Raw genomic sequence first — 22,563 nt, forward strand, 5'->3', positions numbered from 1 at the left:
AACATGTTGTTCTTTATGTGCCTGTCTCCAATGTGCCATCCAAAGCATGGCGATTCAGAACAGTTAAGTGACTTTGGAGCTTACACAACTAAACTCAATTCTGTTCATGTACACAATGCAATATTCCTGCACTGTTACATTTTCTGGTGTAATATTGTTCAAATTGGGTCTCACCAATACATAACAAGGACTCTCAATTTACTTTTTCTTTCTGAGCTCAGCAACGGCGTCATGAGTGGTTTCACTTAATACCAATCAAGTGTCAAACCTTTCTGAACCATCTCCACTAACATATTATCTCACCTCTCAGACCCTCAAATAGAGGGCATTAAAGCAGTCTCCCCTGGCTAACTCAAACGTCTGCTGTAAGAGAGAAGGCCAAAGTTTAAGCACATGGTGCAGAAACTGCATTCCCTGATCCAAAAATTCACACAGTTGGCACTGAGTCAGCCATCCATCTACAGCAGAATAACCAGACAGTTTGTGTAGGAATTGTTGGATTTTATTGTAATTCAGGAACTAGAAACAGATGTCGGACTGGTGGTGCCCTGTACATGGTGCCTTCAGTCCTCAAGGAATGTTTCACCTCTGCTCTCAGCAAGATTGCGTTTCAGCTGAGAACTTCATTTAATTTCTCTGAGGACTCTTGGTGCTCACCCACAAACAGTGCACTCCCAGCTTGGATGCCTGCTGATCTTAGTTAATCTGGACAGGCTTAGAATGAACTGTGGAATATAGCGCTCTTGTTCTGGAACCTCAAAGTGCTACAGAGTATAAAAAGTTACAAGTTAAAAGAACAAAACCAAAGTACCATAGCTGCTGGAAATACAAAGCAAATGAGAATGTTGGCAATATACTCCATTTTTCTTCCCACAGATATTGCCTGACCTGTTGAGAACTTCAAACATTATTCTGCTCGTGTTAAAATGCTTTGAATAGATCATGAATATCTGAGACAAGGCAGGAAATCATCTCCTTGGCAGAACCAGAGGTCAGCCAGGTCAGTAAGGTGGAGACATAATCCTTGTACATATCTCAGCCACAATTAGGTAGATAGTCACAAAATTACAGGTTGTAACTTAAAATATTTGTCCATTTCCCTTTCCTTACATGGAAGGTGAAGCTGAAAACTGAGAAGCAAAGTAAATCATTGCAGCTGATAGTACAGATACTAAAGTTATGAAATGTCTCACCTCTTTTTCTCAACTGCCTATCCCCAGCACCAGGAAGTGAAACAATAAATCCCTGTAAAGATGCAATAAAACCATCTTCTGAACAAAGGATCCCAGATGTTCTGTCCACTGGCAACTACAATCCTTTACTGTAGATCACTCAGGATAAAAGGCGTGGAGTGGGTGAGGAAGAAATGTATAAATCCAGCACCCCTGTCAACTGCAAAAAACCAACAACTGGTTGCATTAGACCTGGTAGTGGAAAAACCCATTTAATAAAAAGCTAGCAGCAGGAATAATTAGTAGACCCCTCCCTCTCTTCATACCCTTAGTCAGACGCTCACTGTGAGATATCCCAAGTTTAATTTTCTACCTCAATCTCCTTCTTTCCTGGCCAGTGCGTTTTGACAGGGAGAACTTCGCAAATTCAATTGTTGCCCAGTGTGCAGACAAGGTTATTTTTCAAGGTGGTGTTCAGAATCAGGAAAGCAGAGAGATTAGCCACAGGTGTAACATTCCCACTGCCAACTAAATTTACCCACATCAGGACAGAAGCTGGGACATTGCTGGTTTGCAACACTCTGAGTGGTACATTTAGCCAACAGAGTGAGCCATTGTGGGATATTTAGGTTTGAATGGACACAGCAGATTAAGGCAGGGTCCCAGGAAGACTCTTTGGAGCAATTAATCAGCCTCTCAAAAATCCACCAACATCAACTGGCTCTACGACATCAGCCAAATATGGTCCACCTTCCATCAAGAGACCAAGATCAAGGTTTCAAACACATAATATCCACATGAGCAGAAGACTTATTTCAATTTGCCTTAACATTCACCTGCCCAAAGATCCTATTATTTTCCATCAGTGGACTGGTCCAATTTTCAGGGAATATAGAGGAATAAGGTTTTGAATGCAGACTGATAGAGAGCTAATGAGAGCAACATGATGATAAGAAAGCTAAAGCCTCAAACCAAAACAGTGACCATTAGATTTACGACCCACTTGTACCTGCCCTCTCATTAGGAGGTAAAGCAATAGCATCTCAACATTAGATTAGAGGTCTTGCTTTAACTCATCAGACTCTTCCAATTTCTCAGTGGCAACTTCTTGAAAGGGATTGGCCACAATCTGGCTGACAGGTTTTCCTCCCATTGGTGCGTAGTAAAATTCAAGAGGCACTGAAGCATTGGGGCTCTCCTTCTTGTAAAATCCCAGTTTTAGTAGTAATTCATTGATCTCTTTCCTGGTCATAGGCATGAGGTTAACTCGCTGCGGAGACAAAGAAAAAGGTTTGAATTTAAAGAAAGGAGAACACAACGCATTTGTGCACATGCAAGCCACTACACAGAGGAGTCACAGGATCCTACTCCAGGGCTAAGAATTTCAGTCCTTTGATCTTCATTCCCCTCTAATGATGTTTGCCTTAAGCAGCACACTGCTTGAGCAGAGTGTGGGCCTTGTTTTGTGTTTAACCACTGCCCTCCGCAGGTGTGCACAAATCTAGCATTAGTTTGCAAATATAAAAGCCTTTCAGTCATGAGCATTTCTCGCTTAAATGAGGCCCCCCCCCCCCACCACCAAAAAAGTAATTAGATAAGTAATTGATTTCTTACGTCCAGTTCCTGGTAAGCGTAGTTCATGAGGATGAGCTCAGGATCCACTCCAGGGAAGTAATTCAATGCCAGGTTGTGAATGTGGTAATTGGTCAAGAAATATCTTTCAGACCCACAATGTGCAGGGAGATCCTCCTATCTCAAGCTGATAATTCATTCAATACCTGCCTCCAACAGCTTGATTTTGTTCAAATTGCATTCCCCAATGCTTCAACTCTCTTCATTTTCCCTTTTCCTGGCCTGCTGTCTCTACCCCATAGCCCCCCTCTATAATTATTATAGCATTTACGTCCACCAATATATGGTCAATGGGATGTTTGCTCAGCCAATGCAGATGAGAGAGAATTCATTGTCTTCCCCTGAAGTTTACTGAGGGAGGGGCTGTGCTCTGCACACTTGGATTGATCAGTCCTCATGGGAAGGAAACTGGGATTGATCCTGATCTGTGGTGAGTAGCTGTGGCTTACTATTATGCAAGGTAGGGGAAACGTGCATTAAAAGCAGGAGAAATTAGAGCAGTTTGACCATGTGGCCCATCCATGCGATAAGATTGTGGCTGATCTGGCTGTGAAGCCCACTTCCCATTACCCTTAATTCCCCAACTATTCAAAAAGCTCTGTTTGTACATTAAATACATATTAAATGAGGCAGCCTCCACTGCTTGCTTGGGCAGAGAGTTTCACAGATTCACTACTCTTGTGGAGAAGCAGTTCCTTTTTATTTCCATCTTAAATCTATTCCCCTGAATCTTAAGGCAATGTTGCCTGGTTCTAGTCTCACTTGCTAGTGGAAACAACCTCCCTGGTTCTATCTTGCTTTTCCTTTCATAACTTTATATATTTTAACAAGATCCTCGCTCATTCTTCTAAACTTCAAATGAGCATACTCCCAGGCTACTCAATGCCTACATTTCCAAAATCAACTCTGCTGAACCTCCTCTGGACTACCTTTAAAACCAGTATGTCCTTTCTCAAGTCAGGAGGCTAGGATTGCACACTGTTTGCCTCATGTAGCTTCATCAGTACCCTGTACAGTTGCAGCAAAATCTCCCTGCTCTTAAATTCAAACCCTCTAGCAATGAAGGCCAACATCCCATTTGCCTTCCTGAATCCCTGTTGCACCTGCAAATGAACCTTTTGTGATTCATCTTCAAGTACTCCTGCATCTCACTGCACAACAGCATCTGGTAATTTTCACCATTTAATTAGTAGTCTGATTTACTATTTTTCCTTCCTTACATTTTCGGACATTGTACTCCATCTGGCAGACATTTACCCTTACTTAACCCATCTGGATCTCTCTATAGACTTTCTGTGTTCTCCACACAATTTGTCTGTTTCTCATTTTAGTGTCATCAGCAAACCTAGATACTCTATACTTGTTCCTTCCCCACACTCCACCCCACCCAAATCATTGTGAAGACTTGAGGACCCAGCACCTATTTCTGTGCTACTCCACTAACCAATGTGAAGACAGACTCTGGCAGACTGAGCAAATGAGACCAATGGAAGGTCCAACGGTCAAGAAAGAGGTCTCTGCAAGCATCATGGAATGCAAAAAGAATGACAAGACACTGGTCATCCACTGCGCCTAGTCCTATCTCCAGCCATCTCGACTTGCATCTTGCCACTAGATCCAGATGGGAATTGGGAAGGGAGAGTGAGGCTAATGCTGCGCAACTCTCCCTCACTTTAATCCAAATCAAGCGCTGCTCTTGATACCAACACCATCTTGTTCAACCATTGAAGTCCTGTGGCGATGGGCAAGTGATGAAACAGCAGGTACGGATACACTGTGAGCTGTAGTCACAGACCTGCACACAGGTGGCTCAGGTCTAATGATCATTTCTTGCTGACCGAAGCAGCAGTGAAACTCAGCGTGTACCTGGGCAACTGAGCCGTCCTCTTCAGGAACGCACTGCTCACCTCTGTAACATGAGGAAGGGCTAGAAAAGGTTCCCTAAATGTTGACTGCTTCACTACACCCTGGCCAGTTTAAATCGCAGCAGGTGGGGATCTCATCTTGGCAGTTGAACAAACTAACTGTGAGCTGTGGAAGTCCTGAGCCATCAGCACAAAAACTGCAGTGCCTAAACATGTCTGCCCAACATGTGCCAGGATATCCTGTGCCCAAATTGATTCTCTCACTCATCAAGAATTTATCTACTCTATCATAAACAAACTGTTTAATCTCAGGAAGGCCAGTGACAACCCTCCAAAGGCAATAATCAGCTTTCTCACCCTCAATCACAAATGGATACTTTCTCTTCAATCCACAGCTCATCTCCTCTTGCCGACTAACAATCTGCTACCCAAACCTGATAGCTCAGAAAGTACCAGATCTGGGAAATTATTGCAGGTGGGTGGCTTAATAAATAGCATCTCTTTATTCATTGGGAAAGGTGGTTCATGAGGATAGATACATTCCCTTTAGATTTTGCACTGGTATTAAAATCTTTCTACTGTGGACCTCATTATTACTCTTATTTTCTCAAAAGGATACTAAAGAGGCAAGTCTTCCTGAATGAAAGCCTTCACCTGTCAACCGTAGAAGCAAAATAGAACATATTAGTTTCTAGCAAATTAAGTAGTTGTCACCGCAAGCCCTTCTTTGCACAAGGAAACAACTTTCAAAATTCAAGTAATTCTGTTCCACTTGATTCTTCTCTCTTATGAGGTTAGCAAAGTAATGTCTGGAACATTTCTATAATACATTATTATAATCTACAGAACAGTTGGTGACATGATACAATGCTTGGAGGGGTAGCAGTATTAAAGTAACAATCATTGATTTTTTTGAATATTTTATTTAAATCAACACAATTATAACAATTAGTATCGAATCACAATGTTACAGTGTTTACAAATATATAACAAAGCAAAGAAAGGAAAAAAATAGTGTACTAAAAATAAACTACCAAAACTAAAAAAACCCTAAAAACCAACTAAACCAACCTAAACTAATCCCAATAACTAAAGTCTAAATCTAAAATACATAATAGCATAACTATATATTAATTTGGATTGCTTCAGATGATGCTCAGGGATCCCAAAAAATTATTACTCATTTAGTGAAAATTTCACTGGTTTGGTGAATTCAAAACAAAGAAAAAGATTATAATTTTAATCTCATTATTCCAGCTTAAGGGCTCCAAACTTGTAAAAAAAGTACAGAATATTTACCCCATAAATTATATGTAATTTTTTTTATAAACGAATACAACTTTGAATCTCTGTATGCCATCTTTCTAATGTTAATGAAACATCTGATTTCCACGTAACATTGATACATTTCCTTGCTATTATGAAAACTAACAACAAATTTCAATTGAAAATCTGACAAAGATAATTTAAGAGTTATATTCTCAAAATTTCCAAACAGTAATTGTTTACAACCAACATTACATATAGTATATGATGTATGTAACAGAGTTAAAAATGTTTTAATAATTTTTATTCTCAATTCTGTATGTGAATTTTATTTGTATACTGTTATTTTAATAATGTTTCTGGTGGGAACAATTTTTGCAGTGCATACCTCTCCTGCACCTCCTAAGCACCCTGCCCCGCTTCCTGTTCCAGTTACATTGCTAGAGGGAAGTGTAAGGAAAAATGACTGCTGGGCTATTTTATTGTTTTCTTTGGGAAATGAATTTGTTTATGTATATTGTTCATTGCTAATATTATTATGTTTTACAGTTGGTTTTGTATTGTTTTGACCATTAATGCAAGTTTTATGGACTTTTGATCTAACTTGTGTTTTAGTGCCATTGCCATGAAACTCGTGCAGCATTGCTGAGATTTCATCGTATAAATTCTGTTATTTTGCCTGATTAGGAGCAAAGGTGCAGAAAGGATGAAAAAAAAAGGCAATTAATGTTTGTACCTGCTTTCTACAGGTACAAAGTTTCCTTGTTAAATGTATATCCTGGCCAGTCGGTTTCTCTATGCAGTTTTTTAACTCACCCACCAGATGTCACTGTTTTTACTTCTGGATATAGTTTTCTATAGTTTGAGAAGACTTTAAAAAACACCTTTTTCTTTCCAACTCACATCCCACTTTAAAGAATCCCTATGCCATCGGTGCTCTGTGATTAGTAGGGTTTGCTTAAGGTGATACGTGAGTGGGAAGGGAAGGTTGAGAACCACTGCTCTAGACCCAATTGTTATTGAAATATTTTTCTTGAGAAAAATTGTCATTGGCCCATTTCCTTTGGAGTTATAAAACTGTGCACATAACGAGTCAATTAGAGACGATTTAAAACAGTGTTTTTCAAACTTTTTCTTTCCACCCACATACCACCATAAGCAATCCCTTACTAATCACAGAGCACCTATAGCATAGGGAATACTTAAAAGTGGTATGTGAGTGGAAAGGAAAAAAGTTGAGAACCTCCCTGGTCTAGCAATCATCTTTAGTGAAAGTGGCCACAGATGTAGATAGGGTGGTAAAGAAGGTGAGCAATATGCTTGCCCTCATTGGGTGGGCTGTTGACTATAACAAAAGGGAAGTCATGTTGAAGCTATGTAAAACTTTGGTTAGGCTGCACTTGGTGTATTGTGTGCCATTCTGGTTACAGGAGGGATATGGAGGCTTTGGAAAGGCTACAAAAAGTTTTTTTCCACAATGTTGCCTGGATTAGGAAGTATGAACTATAAGGGGAGGTTAGACAAATGGGTTGTTTTCTCTGGAGTGTCAGAAGCTGAGGGGTAACCTCAATTTTGAAGTTTACAAAATTTTGAGAGGCATTGATACATAGTTTCCCTTCTACCACCCGATCAACTCAGTCCTCACCTACACATTCTCCATTACCCATACATCTGCCCTGGCCCCCTCTGCCCCAATATGTAACAATTACAGAAATTCCATTGTCCTCACCTACCACCCCACCAGTGTCTGCATCCAACATCTCCTCCACCATTTCCTATGTAATCCCACCACTACATATTCCCCTTTCCACCTTCTGTGGACCTTCCATGACTCCCTAGTCTACTCCTCCCTCCCCACCAATCATCTTCTTTGCACCTTCCCTTGTGACCACAGGACATATTCCACTTGCGTGCACACCTCCTCTTCACCATTATTCAGGGCCACAAACAGTCCTTCCAAGAGAAGCAACATTTGTGAACCTGCAGGGTCATCTACTGCTCCCATTGTGGTCTCCCAGCAGCCACCCATTTCAATTGGTCAGCCCATTCCCTTGCTGACATATCTGTCCATGGCCTCATGCACTATCAAACTGAGACCACCTACAACTTGGGAGGAACAACACCCCATCTTCTGTCGGGCACCCTCCAACCAGATGGCATTAACATTGATATCTCCAGCTTCTGTTAAACCCCACCCCCAATCTTCTTTCTCGTCACCTTTCTCTCTAGCTGTCTCTCTCTCTTCCTTTTTTCCTCCGTCTCCTTTCAAAGAGCCAAAACCAATTCTCACTTTCCTCTTATATCCAATTAACACATTTTGTCTGTTGGTCTGCACTCCTCCCTCCACCCATTTCTCTCCCCCTTTCTTTCCTCAGCCTTTAATTCAGAGACCTTTTTTCACTCATATCTTGAGGAATGCCTAAAGGCCCAAAGTGTCAGTACTACATCATTACCTTTTATGGATGCCGCATTCCTCTACCACTTCGCTGTTTTGACCACAATCACAGCGTCTGCAGATTTTCGTGGTTCTCTCCAGCCAGAATCTTTCTCCCAGGGAGATAATTTTATGCACACAAGAGGACGTGCTTGGGTGAGGAGGAAGAAGTTCTAGGGAGATGCGCAAGGTAAACTTTTTACACATTGTTTCTCAGGCATTTCTAGAGAAACACATGAAGGCAACGGATGGATATCTATCATGTACAAGCAGCAATGGTCTAGTTTAAGTTGAGGATCACATTCAGTGCAGTGACATGGGCTGAAGGGCCTGTCCCTGTGCATTCTATGTTCTGTGGCAGCATGTGAATCTTTGGTCGCCCAGCACTTTTATGAAGAATGAGAATATCCCGGATGTGGTTGTATCTGATTCATATAAACTTCTCCGGTTTAAAGAAGGGATACAGTGTTGCACATGAAGTATTGGCTGGAAAATTATGACTTTAAAGTTGCCCTCTTTTAAACACAGCGATAAATTGCTCCCTACACTGCAACAATTGTATCCAGAGGCAACCAATTTTTGACCCTGGAATAAATAAAGAGTAATGTTGTTGCTGGAGGCTTCTGCTGGAACGTCAGCTTCTTATTCTAAAGGTCTCTAAAAGAGCACAGGCACGACAAACCCACCATAAAAATAATGCTCTCAAGTTCTTACCGAGTTGCTACGAATCTCAAAATGCAGACTGGCAGATTCAAATTTGATTTACTTTGTGGCATAGAAGTCACCAATGAACAGGAACTTAAGATGAAATTCAAAGGTATAGGAAGTTTTGGCTGTAATGATTCTCACTGAAGTAGTGGTCATAGAATCTTGATTCAACAATGCATCTCACATACCCAACAAAAGAGACAATGAATACAAGAGTCAGGATGCCTTGCTCCAATTATAAAGGGCCCTGGTGAGACTGCACCTAGAATACGGTGTCCAGGTCTGGTCTCCCTACCAAGAGAAGGATATACTTGAGACACAAGGACTGTAGGGAAATTCATCAGATTGATTTGCAAGATGGGGAATTTGTACTATTAAGCACAACTTACCTGCACTTTCTTGAGTTTAAAAAAAGAGAGCTGATCCCATTAAGACTTGCAAAATTCTTAACGATCCTGAGAGTAGATGTGGAGTTGATGTTTTTCCTACCTTGGACATCTGGAACCAAAGGCCACTGTCTCAAAATTAGACATTGTCACTCAGGAGCAAGATCAGAAGAAACTTCTTCACTCAGAGATCGGTGAATCCTTGCAACTGACTCAGCTAAAGACTCAGTCACTAAGTATGTTCAAGAGAGAGATTGATATATATGGATATGAAGGAAATCAAAGGAAATGGGGGTTAGTGCAGGGAAGTGGAACTGAAGGAAGGCCATGATTGAAATAAATGTTGGAAGATGCTTGAGATCTTCCTGCTTCTTTTTTGAATTTTCTCACTGAGGATACTTTCTTGAATATATAAGTGAGCGAGCAAGAGATCATCATATGAAACAGTAGACCATCTGGCCCATCGAGCCTACCCTGCCATTCAATAATATCATAGCTGATCTGATGATAGGTTCATCCCCACCTACCTGCCTTTTTCTCATAACCCTCAATTCCCCTACTATATAAAATTTTATCCAACCTTGCATTAAATATATTTACTGAGGTCACCTCCACTGTTTCAATGGGCTGAAAATTCCATAGATTCACCACTCTCTGGGTAAAGTAATGCATTCTCATCTGTCTTAAATCTACCACCCTGAATCTTGTGGCTATGTCCCCTAGCTCTGGTCTCCCCAGGGGAAACAACTTAGCTACCTCTATCTTATCTATGCTTTTCATTATTTCCATAAGATCCCCTCTCATTCTTCTCCATTCCAGCAATTACAGACCCAGGCAACTCAGTTTCTCCTCATAGGGTAACCCCCTTAACTCTTGATTCAACCTGGTAAACCTCCTCTGCACCATCTCCAAGGCCAGTACTACATCCTTCCTCAAGTAAGACCAGAAATGAATGCAGTACTCCAGGTGTATCGTGGAGAACATTCTGGCTGGTTGCATCACTGTCTGGAATGGAGACACCAACTCTCAGGACAAAAATAAACCAGAGAGTTGTTAACTCAGCCTGCAACATCACAGGCACCAGACTTCACTCCATCAAGGACATTTACATAAGGCAGTATCTTAAAAAAGCAGCCTCTATCCTCAAAGACCCTAATCACCCAGGCCATGCCCTCTTCACTCTGCTACCGTCGGTAAAAAGGTACAGGAGCCTGAAGACGAGCCCTCAGTGGCACAAGGACACCTTCTCCCCCGCTGCTATCAGATTCCTGAATAATGAATGAATCAAAGACACTGCCTTACTTTTCATGCACCATTTAAAAAAATTTTAATAGTAATGTCGTAAGATGGTTATAATATGAATGTTTGCTCCATGATGTTGCTGCAAAAAAAACAAAACAAATTTCATAGCTTGTTCATGAAATAAATTCTGATCCTAAGATCCAGCCTCACCAGTATCTTAAAAAGTAGCAGCATAACCTCCCTCCCAATGCAAGAAATTTGTCCTTTTTTATTTTGATGCAAATTAAAAGAATTGGGATACAAAATATTAATAAGCTCAGAGGCCAACTTCCAAAGACTTTTCAAATGAGACAATGTGAGGACAATGTGCGCTAATGATTTATTGAACCAGCTGGGGCCAAACCTGGTTTAAAAGTCTGGATCCAGGAGTGTGGTTACCTCAGTTCTGTAAAGGTGGCTTTCCAATCTCCAACAGTACCCAAGCTATTTAAAACTTTGGTTAGGCTGCACATGGCGTATTGTGTACCATTCTGGTTACAGGAAGGATGCAGAGGCTTTGAAAAGGATACCAAAGAAATTGACCAGGATGTTGCCCAGATTAGAGGTCATGAGTAACTATTTGTTCCTTGGGTACAGTTTGTACATTTCTTGATTTCATTCCAACCACCCCCCCACCCCCCCCACCACTCCCCGTCCAAAGGTAAGCCAGTAAGTAGCAGGTTTGTCAAAGCTCGTTACCTCATTGACATTATATTTACTATAATTTCTAAATCAGATAATGCATTCATGTGAGTAGTTGCATTTCTGGTCTAATTCAGCCATGCAATGCTTCACTCACATCCAAGTGTGATAGCCCATTGTCTTTCACAATACACACAAGTGTTGGATAAACTCAGCAGGTCACGCAGCATCCAGTGGAAGTGAGGGGCAACCAATGTTTCAGACCAAAGCCCTTGGCAGTGGTGGATTAATGACTAGGCTGAAGCCTAGGGGCCCGGAAGGTAAGGGAGCCCATTACAACCTCTGGTACACCGATGTAACCATTTAACAATATGGGCTCGTGTTATTCCTGGGTGCAATGTGGCTGAATCAGAATTCTTAACATGGGGTACAGCAGGAGAGATGTCAGCATTTTTACCCACAATGCAGAGCAGTGCAGAAACTATTCCATTTCGCCCACCTTAAAAAGAATACAAACTGCAACTAAACAACATGATTTTCTGTAATGACATTATCATGCAAAGCACCTGCCCACTCATCTCTGCTCCCCATCTTCCACCAATGCTTGACTTTGGAAACCTGTCACTCTCTCACCTCCAGGCCAATCATCACCACGTGTCTCATTTCCCTCATTGGATTCGGCAATGAAAACTGTCAATCGTGCTCCCTCGCACCTGCACACTGGGCATCCTGAGGGGAGGAGGGCTGCACTTATTTTGCAAAGTAAAAAAAAATCATGGAAATGCTGGAAGAATTCATCAGGTCTCGCTGCATCCACAGGAGATAAAGACTCATAACTACCACTATATTTCTGTCGAGTTAAAGTTTACTTTTAAAAAAAAACTCCCTTCTCCTGTGTTATTATGTATCGAGACTATTTTTTCAGAATGGATTTTATTTATCCTTTTGTAACTAAAAGACTTTTCAAATTATTCTGGGCTAGCAGACAGCTTCTGCAAGAAAAGTTTTGTTTGATTTTAATGAAGTTTTTCCTCCCCTCCTCCAACCAAACACCAACTGGTGTATTCCCAGCACATACCTGGTGGATAAATTTAGAACATGTGAGGGCATCACATCCAAAGGCTAACCAATGGAACCATTTCACTTTATTCTATTCAACAAAGGGTGGGGGCCATGGGGAAAGGTTGGGGGGGGGGGGGGTGCTTACTAAAGCTCAGCCTTGGGCCCAGGTGGTAATTAATTGGCCCCTGGGCCTTGGACAAAAAGCAGTCAGGCACCCAAATTTAAAAAAAAGTGGGCGAGGAGAGAGGAGAAGGGAGTAGGGGCAGTGTCATATGGATATGGGTGGAAGGATAGAAGATGAAAGCTGAGAAGCAATAGGGGAGTGGGCAGCTCTCTGATGGGGTGGGAAGAGACAGAGATCTGGACAAAAGCACAGGGGTAGAGATAGATTCTGGGATGGGTTGAACAAAAACTGGCAAAGTTGATGATAATGCAGACAGTAACTATTGGGCTCCTGGCAGGAGCGGGGACTGCGGGCTCTACAATTCTTTCGACCCCAAAAGTTCAAACCAACCCCTCCACCCCCACCGTTTATCAGCACCCTGGCATTTTCAACCTCTTCATTCCCAAGGGGGTCAATATCGACCACTTCGGCGACCTCGAATGCAAGTTCTTTAATGTCACTTTTTTCTATTCAACGAAGGGTGGGGTGGGGTGGGGTGGGGGCAAGGTCTAGGGGTCCGGGTGGTAGTTAATCCGCCACTGAGTACCCAGACGCAATAGGAGGTGATTTCTCCTTCACTTGCTACAGACGCTGCGTGTCCTGCTGACTTTCTCCAGCAAACTTTTCTGTTCAACTCCATCGTCTCCCACATCTTCGCCCGGTTTGGGCAAAATAAAGAGACGAAGACGCGTTTGCCCAGGACCACAAAGAGTGAAAGGTCGGAACCCCCGCTATGTGCACAGACGCGATGCCAGAGGCGCCGGGCGAGAGGGGAGGCGGCTTGGGACCAGACGCTTACCTCGGTGAGGACGGCCAGTTGTCACCCGCCGCACGTCTAGAAAACGGAGAAAGAAACAGCATTTATACACAAAGAAGCCGGACTCTGGCACTGTAGCAACACAAGGGACATCCCGGGGCTCCCCCGGGGCCATCTCTCCCACCACCATCCCCCGGGGCCATCTCTCCCACCACCATCCCCCGGGGCCATCTCTCCCACCACCATCCCCCGGGGCCATCTCTCCCACCACCATCCCCCGCCTCCTTTACCTCCACTCGGCCCCGAGCCAGCCCCGACGGCCTCTCCACACCGAGCTTGGAACAGGACACGGCCTGAAGGAGCCCGAGGAGCGCCACGATGAACATGGTAGCGACCGATTCACGAACCACTGCCCGTCCCGCCAGCTCAGCGCCTCCCCACCGCTTTATGGTTGGTTGCCACGTCAGTCACTGCTGCTGGGGTGGGAAGGGAGGAGAAAGGGGAGGTGACGAGGAGGGGGAAGGGAGATGCGTTGGGGAGGGGAGGGGGACAGGCGCTGGGCGGCGGGGGCTAGGGTGGGGGATGAGGGTGGGGGATGGGGGTGGCGGTGCTTTTGGAGGGAGATGGGTTGCGGCGGAGACAGCATGAAATTGGGATCAAAGTCAGAGCAGAGAGGCTGTGAGGAACAGCCTCCACACTTTCCCCTCCTCACTCCTCCACCCCTCCTCGGTCTCCCCCTTTCATCACTCCTCGCTCCCCCACTCCTTAATCTCCCCCTTCCATCACTCCTCCACATTCCCCCTTCGCTCCTCCCCCATCCGGCTCTCCCTCCACCCTCCTCACTCCTCCCCCTCCTCAGTCTCCCCCTTCCATCACTCCTCCACATCCCGCCCCCTCCATTGCTCCTCCCCCTCTGGCTCTCCCTCCACACCCCCTTCACTCTCCCCCTTCCATCACTCCTCCACCCCTCCCTGCTCCCCTTCCACCACTCCTCCCCCCTCTGGCTCTCCCTCCACACTTCCCCCTCCTTGTTCACCCTCTTCCATCACTCCTCTGCCCCTCTGTGCTCCCCTTCCACGCTTTTCCCCCCTCCACGCTTCGCCCCCATCCACCTCTACAGTCGTCTCCTCCCCCTCCCCCCCCATCCCCATTCCTCAGCCAATAGATGATTTGACCCTCTTCAGGACAGAACAACTTCTGAACGCAGAGTTAAATGGCCCCTTGATGATGATAAAGTTTGGTTTGGGTTTTCTACAATGTTCTTGAGGGAGACCATTGGCCTGAAGCTTTGCAAGATGCTGTGGCCACCAGTGGCTCACCTCTTGACTTCCCAGTTCCTTACTTACCACCCACAAGACCCACATCAGGATGTGAAAGAATACACTCCACTTACCTGCGAGAGTGTAACTCCACCTCTCCAGAGCAATGAAGGCTGTTCATTCACCCACCCTAAAAACTCAACTCCTTCACCACCAGCTCAAATCTTTGTTATTGCGAACTTGTGTTGCCAGGGCAAGATCTTCATCCTGTGTGTCCATGCTAGTACATGAAGGTATGGTGTGTGTATATGAATGTCTGTGGGTGTGTGTATGTGAGTGGGGTGTAAAGTGGGTGTAGTGTGGTGTATGTGTATGAGGAAAGGGTGTATGTATGTATGTGTGTGTGTATACATGTGTGAGGTGTGTCTGCCTGAAACTGAGGGAATGTGTATGCATTGGGCACTGTTGAGCAATCAATGACCACTCACAGACATGATATAAGGGCCAAAGGCTTTATTGATCTAAAGATCCAAGCATGCCTCAACATGCTGTTGGCTCAAATCCAAGGGCAAGTATCCATGTGGTCATGAGGGAGGAGATGAGGGCTCTCTGCCTTTATTAGGGGTCTATGGGGAAGAGCTACTGGTTCAGCAAGCGGGCCAGCCTGCCCAGCTCAGTGGGGAATGTGCCCGCAATACCACGTTCCAAGAGTTCCACAGAAATGTTCAGACGTCCAGTGGTTTTACCCATCGTTGGGACCTCCGCAGTCCCGCTGGCTGTGTTTCTTGCTCTGGCAGCTCGATGGCTTGGTCACTGGGCTGGCTGTTGGGCTGAACTGTGTCAGTGTCTTCCAGGTCCATGGGAGTGGGAGGGGGTTAGTCAGTAACCGAAGAAGGGAACCCTCCAGTGGGGGGAAACATTTGGAGGGCCATGCTGGGAGTGTGGATATCTAAGTCATCAACCCAGGTGGTCCCAGGGCTGGCAAAGGTATTGGACGCATCTCCCACACTGGGATTCCCGCTTGTGCTAGGTCCTGGATGGATACTGTGTTGTCCCATCTGTCTCTGGGTACCTTACCAGCACATACTAAAGGTTTGCATGCAGGAGGTGCACTTCCTCCACCAGTGGGTCTGCCTTGTGGGTCCTAACATGCTTCTGGAGGAGCACCGGCCCAGGGACCATCAGCCAGACCAATAGCATGGTTCCTGACTCCAACCTCCTAGGGAAGGAGAACAATCTTTCATGGGGCATTGCTTTCGTACAGAGTAGGGACCTGGTGGCATGCAGTGTTTCCGGAAGTACCTCTTGCCACTTTGTCATATTCATCCCTCCTCGACTTTAGGCCAACAAATGGTGCCGTTTTCCCTCCCTACCTGGCCATTCCCTCGCTGGTGGGTCTATTTGTTGCTATGCCCCTGGAGAGGAAGTAACACCGCAGCTCCTCACTTATGAACTCTGAACCCCAGTTACTATGCATGTACGTGATGTACCTGAACAGGCTGAATATGGTGCAGAGTGCTTTAATGACCGTGGTTGTGGTCATGTCTGGGCAGGGAATGGTGAATGGGAAGCGTGAGTATTCGTCCATAATGTTCAGGAAATAGCTGTTCTGGTTTGTGGATGGGAGGGGCCCCTTGAAGTCTATGCTGAGACGTTCAAAGGGGTGAGTAGCCTTAATGAGATGGGCTCTTTCTGGCCTGTAAAACTGCAGCTTGCATTCTGCACAGACTGGGCAATTGCATGTCAACACTCTGACTTCTTCCACCAAGTAGGAAACATTACGGGCCCTCATGAAGTGGTAGAGTCTTGTGACCACAGGGTGGAAGAGGCTATCATGAAGGGCCTGGCGCAGGTACCCCTGGATAAAGCGTTCAGCGGCTTGTTGAGCTTACCCAGCCAGTACAAGATCTTGTAATTATAGGTGGACAGCTCAATTCTCCACTGCGTGATCTTGTCATTCTTAATTTTGCCCCACTGTTTGTTATTAAACATAATGGCGACGGCTCTCTGGTCTGTCAGCAGGGTGAATGGCCTGCTGGCCAAATAGTGTCTCCCCACTATAGCCTGTGCCTCCTTCTCCACGGCGGAGTGTCTGCACTCAGGGCCCTGTCGGCTGCGCAAAAAAAATGCCACTGGCCTGCCTGTCTGGTTCAGCGTGGTGGCCAGGGCGAATAGGAGGCATCACTCTCCATTTGGAACGGGACCAACTCGTCGATGGCGTGCATTCCTGCCTTGACAATCTTGTTCCTGATGCTCTGGAAAGCCTTACGGGCCTCCACCATAAAGGGAAAGATCGTGGTTTTCACCAGGGGAGGCCTTGTTGCCATAGTTAGGGACCCATTGTGCATAATAAGAAAAGAGTCCCAGGCACCTTTTGAAAGCCTTGGGGTTCTCCAGGAGGGAGCGCATGCACTCAGGGTCGGGGGCAATCACACCATGCTCCACTACATTCCCCAGGATCGACAACTGCTCCGTGCCAAACACGCACTACTTCTTCTGGTTGTATGTTAGGTTGAGGGCTTTTACAGTGGCCAGGAACCTCCACAGATTGTCGTCATGTTCTTTCCGGTCAATGTGGCATATGGTGACATTATCCAAGTGTGAGTAAGTGGTTTTTAACCCATTGTCATCCACCAAGCGGTCCATTTCCTTTTGGAACATTGACACCCTGTTAGTGAGGCCGAAAAGGACCCGTAAAAATTGATACAGTCGACTGTTAGCTTCAAATGCTGTGTGGCCAGACCTTTGGGTGGATAGGAATCTGATGGTATGCTGACTTGAGATCTATGGTCGAAGAGATCCTGTATTTTGTGATCTCCTTCACCATATCGTCAATTTGGGGCAGGGGTAGGCATCCAATAGGGTGAACCGGCTGATGGTTTGACTGTAGTCAATCACCATCTGGTTCTTCTCAGCTCCCTTTACCACCAACACTTGTGCCCTCCATGGACTATTACTGGGTTCTATGTTGCCCTCCATCACCCCACATTTCATGAATCCCCTGTCCTCTGGGCTGTACCGTCTACTCTTAATGGCCACTGGCCCACAGTCTGGGGTGAGGTTTTGGAACAGCAGGGATGGAGGGTCCCATAGGGTGGCCAGGCCACAGGTTGATAGTGCTGCCCGGCCTTTAGGTGTGTTATTGGGCCTCTCCAGGAAAGGGGGTGGGACCTCCCAGAACTGGTTGTACCTGACTGCGAGCGGGGGATGGGGGCCGTCAAGCTGCATCAGCTCCCCTTTTTGCTGGCACTGGAAATCCAGTGATAGAGGCACAGAGATGGGGCATCACCAACAGTCTGAAATTTTTGTATTTTGATCCCCCTACGGTTAGGTTCACGTAGCACTTCCCGTGGATTTCTGTTGAGAGGGACTTAGAGGCTAGTGCTAACTGGCACTTCGCAGGGGCCACGGTCAGGGGTAGCGTTAGGCGGAGGTTGGATGTATGTAACTCTCAGTGCTCCCCGTGTCGAACAGGCAACCTGTGGTGTGACCGTTTACCTCTATGTCCATCATGGAATGTCCTAGCTGGTGTGGTTGACTCTCGTCCAAGATGATTGAGGCTAACATTGGTTCGCAGTCTGACCGACTGCTGCCATGTTGTTGAGTTGGCGGCCACCAAGATGACCACCCAGGAGATTGTAAAGATAGTCTCCCCCATGGATCGCATGCGGTGCAGCCCAGAAGTGAAGCCGGCAGTGATGTGGGCCTGGAATTTTGGTGCTCCGCAAATGGAAGTGATGACTGGAGCTGCTTGGTCCAAAATGGCAATGCGGGTTGCTATCCGCCTGTGTCATTGCTCACAGGTGGCTTCAATTAGCATACCCTTGCATAGTGCCCTTCCCGCTGGCAGTTCAAGCAGGACGCGCTATGTACAGGACAGTACTTTCAGGGATGCTTGGTCTGGCCTCAGTAATTGCACCTCGTGTGTTTGGCAGTCGCGATGGCCGACAGGGGCCCCAAATCCCAAGATGGCGCTGCCTGTTCTGCATATCTGGGGGCCGTGTGACCCACAGCATAGGTCTCCCCATTCTTTTGGGCTGTCTCCATGGCGTGGGCCATTGCACAACCTCCTGTAGTGACCAATCGCCCTTCTCCAGGAGCCAATCTTGGATGTGTTTGAAGTGGAACCCAATGACCAGCCGGTCATGGATAAGCTCCTTCTGGTACTCTGCCTCCGTCATGTCCTGGCACCCGCAGTCTTGTCCCAGCTCCCACGTGGCTGCATGAACTCGTCAACTGACTCACCTGGGCCCTGGTGGAGGGCCAAGCTAGTGGAGGGCCAAGCTGGAAGTGCACGTTCATGGTGTTCCTTGGTGCTTCATATTGTTGCCGGAGCAGGGCCATCACCTCTTCATACCCCGTGCAATCATGGATCAGTAGGTATGCATGATGGTCAACCGTTGTGAATAGAAGGTCATACTCGTCGTTGGTTGCTGTGATCTCGTAGCACCTCATGTAGGCCTTCAAGCACTCTAGCCACATGTTGAATTTCATGGAGGCCTCTGGGTCTTTGGGATCGATCTCCAGCTTCTCCAACTTTTAGATCAATAAATTGAGGCACAATCAATTACCACTCACAAACATGAAGGGCCAAAGGCTTTATTGATCTAAAGATCCAAGCATGCCTCAGCATGCTGCTGGCTCAAGTCTAAGGGCAGGTATGAGGGAGGAGACTAGGGCTCTCAGCCTTTATTAGGGGTCTTAAGGTGGGGGTCTACTGGTTCCACAGGAGGGCCAGCCTGCCCAGCTCGGTGGGATACATGCCTGCAATACCATGTTTCCTCACAACTGCCATTCTGTGAGCATTAATATTAACACCCTGAGCAATTGGTCCACCGGATGAAGGCCTGGGCCTGTGAAGCTTGTGGGAGCGGTATGCAGTGGCTACTCTGCATTAACAGAAGCCATGTAACAAGCAATTGTTTTCCACTATTTAAAGTTCAGAGACTGGAATATCAGCCTTCCCAGTTTGTATCGGAGCTGATAAATTTAACTCACTGTTTCTCTCTCTAGATTATGTCTCATGTGCTGAATATTTTGAACTTTTTCAGTTTTTAAATAAAAAAAATTGGTGTTAAAATTCAAGGCAGAACAAGATGTACAGTAATGATATTAAATTAGAGCAACTGAAAAGGCAATAGATTTTGCAGACAATGAAGATCTGTAAGTTTAAATGTGGGGAATGAAAGAGGAAGAGTTCAGGTCAGGGACTTGAAGATAATGTGCAGTTTGACTAGAAACAATGAATAAACTTCCAGTGATCTTACATCATGATCTTACATTTATTGTGTAATTTGGCTGTTGTTCACCACTCCTCGAGTAAGACCATGACATATAGTCTTTAGTGCTGCAGTGTGAATGAAGGAGACTTATTGACCAATCTAGGGTCAAAAGTTCCTTTCACACAGGTGACAGAGGTGCAGGATTGCAGTAGTAGCAATAGTTCATGATTTTCAAGATTTTCCTTTTCTCTTTGCTTCCTTCATTCTAACTTCCTCATATGAATGAGCGCTGCATTGTAAGTTGGTCCACCAAACAGGACGAGCATATGGTTGTTGTTCCCAGAGATGCATCAGTGTTGTTCTTTGAACTTTTTTTTCCTCTCTGCCATGTAATTGTTTGCTCTCAGTCTGTACTCGAAAACATAGCTGCTTTGGTATTCTGATATCAGATATTCTCCTAATATGTTCTGCCCATCTGATCTGTGATTCTTTTGATGGTGTGCAGATGCCTGGGGCAGTATCCGTGTGTCCGGAATCTTGTCTTCCGTTTGAAACTCACAGGTCATGTGATAGGGGTTAAGGTGTCTGCCATGTCCGTTGCGTACTGTCCTTGCCTTGTAAGGAGGGAGTAAATAAAGTAGGTGTGACAACAGCCCGATACACCGTCAGCTTGGTCTTTTGCCTGATTCCTTTTTGTTCCAACACTTTAGATCGCAGCCTTCCAAAGAGAGCTGGCTTTTGCTATCCTATTGCAATCAACACTGACTGATCTTGAGGACTTGTGTGAAATTGTTCAGGACTGAAAGGTTTTGACCATTCACCAGATATTTAGTTCTGTGTATGGGGTGCTTTAGTGCAGGTTGGTGCACCAAAGTTTTTAGAGGAACTGGCAAATCTGCTCAAACTTTTCTGCTTCTGAGCTTATGTTGAGTGTACAGTCGTCAACCAATTTCAGGAGGTTTATTTCAGTGTTAACTGAGAGTCTTCTTGGGTTGGAAAGTCAGTCCTTTCTCTAAGCTTGATTCCATCTTCTTTATCAGGATAGACATTAGACAGCATGTCAGAGAACATCACACAAAACAGTCTTGAAATGGCCATCATTCTGTTACAGAGTTGTCAGACAATTGTCGGGCAGTTATACCTTGCCATGATTTTATCAAAAAGTGTCAAAGGCTTTAGTGAGGTGAACAAAGATGGTGAACAAGCTGTAGTTGTGTTCTTGGCTCTTCTTGCTACAAAGAGCATGTCTACAATTCCACATTCTTCGTGGACACCATCTTGTCTTTCTGGAAGTAAGCCACCTTCAAGGTGAGTGAGTGATCTGTTTTACCTGATTCCAGTGAGCATTTTACCAGCAGTCAAGAGTGAAGAGATTCCTCTGTGCTTATTGCAGTCTTGACTGTTCCCTTATGTTTACACAGGTCTTAATGGAGTTCTGAGGTGCCTTTCCTTTGTCCCATAAGAGGTGAAATAGTTTCTGCTTCTAAAGCTCCTCCACTAACTTGTGACACTGAATTAGAATTTCTACTGGGTCTGGGGGTTCAGCAAAAGGAAGGTTTTAGTAAGCTGCAGCATGCAATCTATTGTAGATGTTCTATCTAAGACAGAGTTGAAATACTCTATAAAATCTAAATATTTTTGGTGTTAAAAATCAGTCCATCTTCAGGGATTAGTGATGAACCATCAAGCACTGAGGGTCATGTACAGATTTTATGGAGCAGCACGGACATTTTTGGAGTCTTTCTGCCCTTCTATTCCATTGGCCTTATTACTGAGGTACAGATCCTGCATCATGCAAAATGTTTTTTTTTGGACAGTTCTGTGAATGTTGGAACAGCATCCTTTATGAACACCCTGGTGTACTTCATGGTTTGTGAGAGACCTGATTTCCTCCTCATTTTCATTGAATTATTCTGGGTTCCTTGCCACATCATTTGTTTTTGTCTCAGTTTAATGGTTTAAGTTTAGGAGGGTTCTTTCAGACTATGAATTTGGACAATGAGAGAGAACAGAGTTAAAATCAACTGAAATGTCGTAAGGTTTAGAATTTGTTTCTCAGTCACACACGCACAAAAGTGGAGTTCCTCGCAGAAACTTCACTCACTTGTTCATTAGCTGAATTTTAATTGTTCTTGCTTTCTTTTTCAATGTTTTTATTATTCATATTGTAGGTAAACAATACATAAGGAGAATAGGAGTACATAATCAAACAGGGAAAAAAAATTCACTGTATGACATATGATATCACCATGACTGTCCCTCGTAGTCGAGGATGATGGCCTTTGTTCTGTTGATCCACAGAGCGAAGATGCCCGTGTGTGTATTTGTTTAACGTGTACTTGATGTTGCACTCCAAGAAGCACATGATCATGAACAAATCAAGCACAAATCAATCAACTAATTCCAATGGCACGGAAACGATTGGAGCTGATGGATTTGTTGCAGCCTTCATCTGCCTTCACAGCCGTTTAGTTCAGAGTAACTTCAACCACCTGTTCCACCGTTGAAGTCTTGTTCTTTGTCAGGGACATCACCCTTGACCTTTCCGCCATGGGTGACCCTACCAGGAGCATAGCTCCAGACGGCATCACTCTTGGGATTTCAGGACCACACAAACTTCCCCACCACAATAAGGTGACAATCCACGGAGATTACATATGATATTACATATTCCATTTACACCACAATTGATGAATATGTTCTTATCTCCTCAA

The 22,563-nt window shown here is 45.0% G+C and overlaps 1 protein-coding gene across 1 annotated transcript; it reads right to left on the bottom strand.

The window, feature by feature from the left end:
- Positions 1-480: 480 nt before the first annotated feature.
- Positions 481-17,273, bottom strand: selenom (selenoprotein M). The gene is made up of 6 exons (XM_069936155.1): positions 17,154-17,273; positions 13,659-13,767; positions 13,411-13,446; positions 5,289-5,323; positions 2,787-2,867; positions 481-2,442 (listed from the first exon to the last, which is right to left on the bottom strand). The coding sequence occupies exons 1-6, from the start codon at positions 17,271-17,273 to the stop codon at positions 2,227-2,229; spliced, it is 597 nt and encodes a 198-aa protein (XP_069792256.1). The 3' UTR covers positions 481-2,226.
- Positions 17,274-22,563: the final 5,290 nt, after the last annotated feature.

Source organism: Narcine bancroftii, chromosome 4 (assembly GCF_036971445.1).
Source record: "Narcine bancroftii isolate sNarBan1 chromosome 4, sNarBan1.hap1, whole genome shotgun sequence".
Lineage (NCBI taxonomy): Eukaryota > Metazoa > Chordata > Chondrichthyes > Torpediniformes > Narcinidae > Narcine > Narcine bancroftii.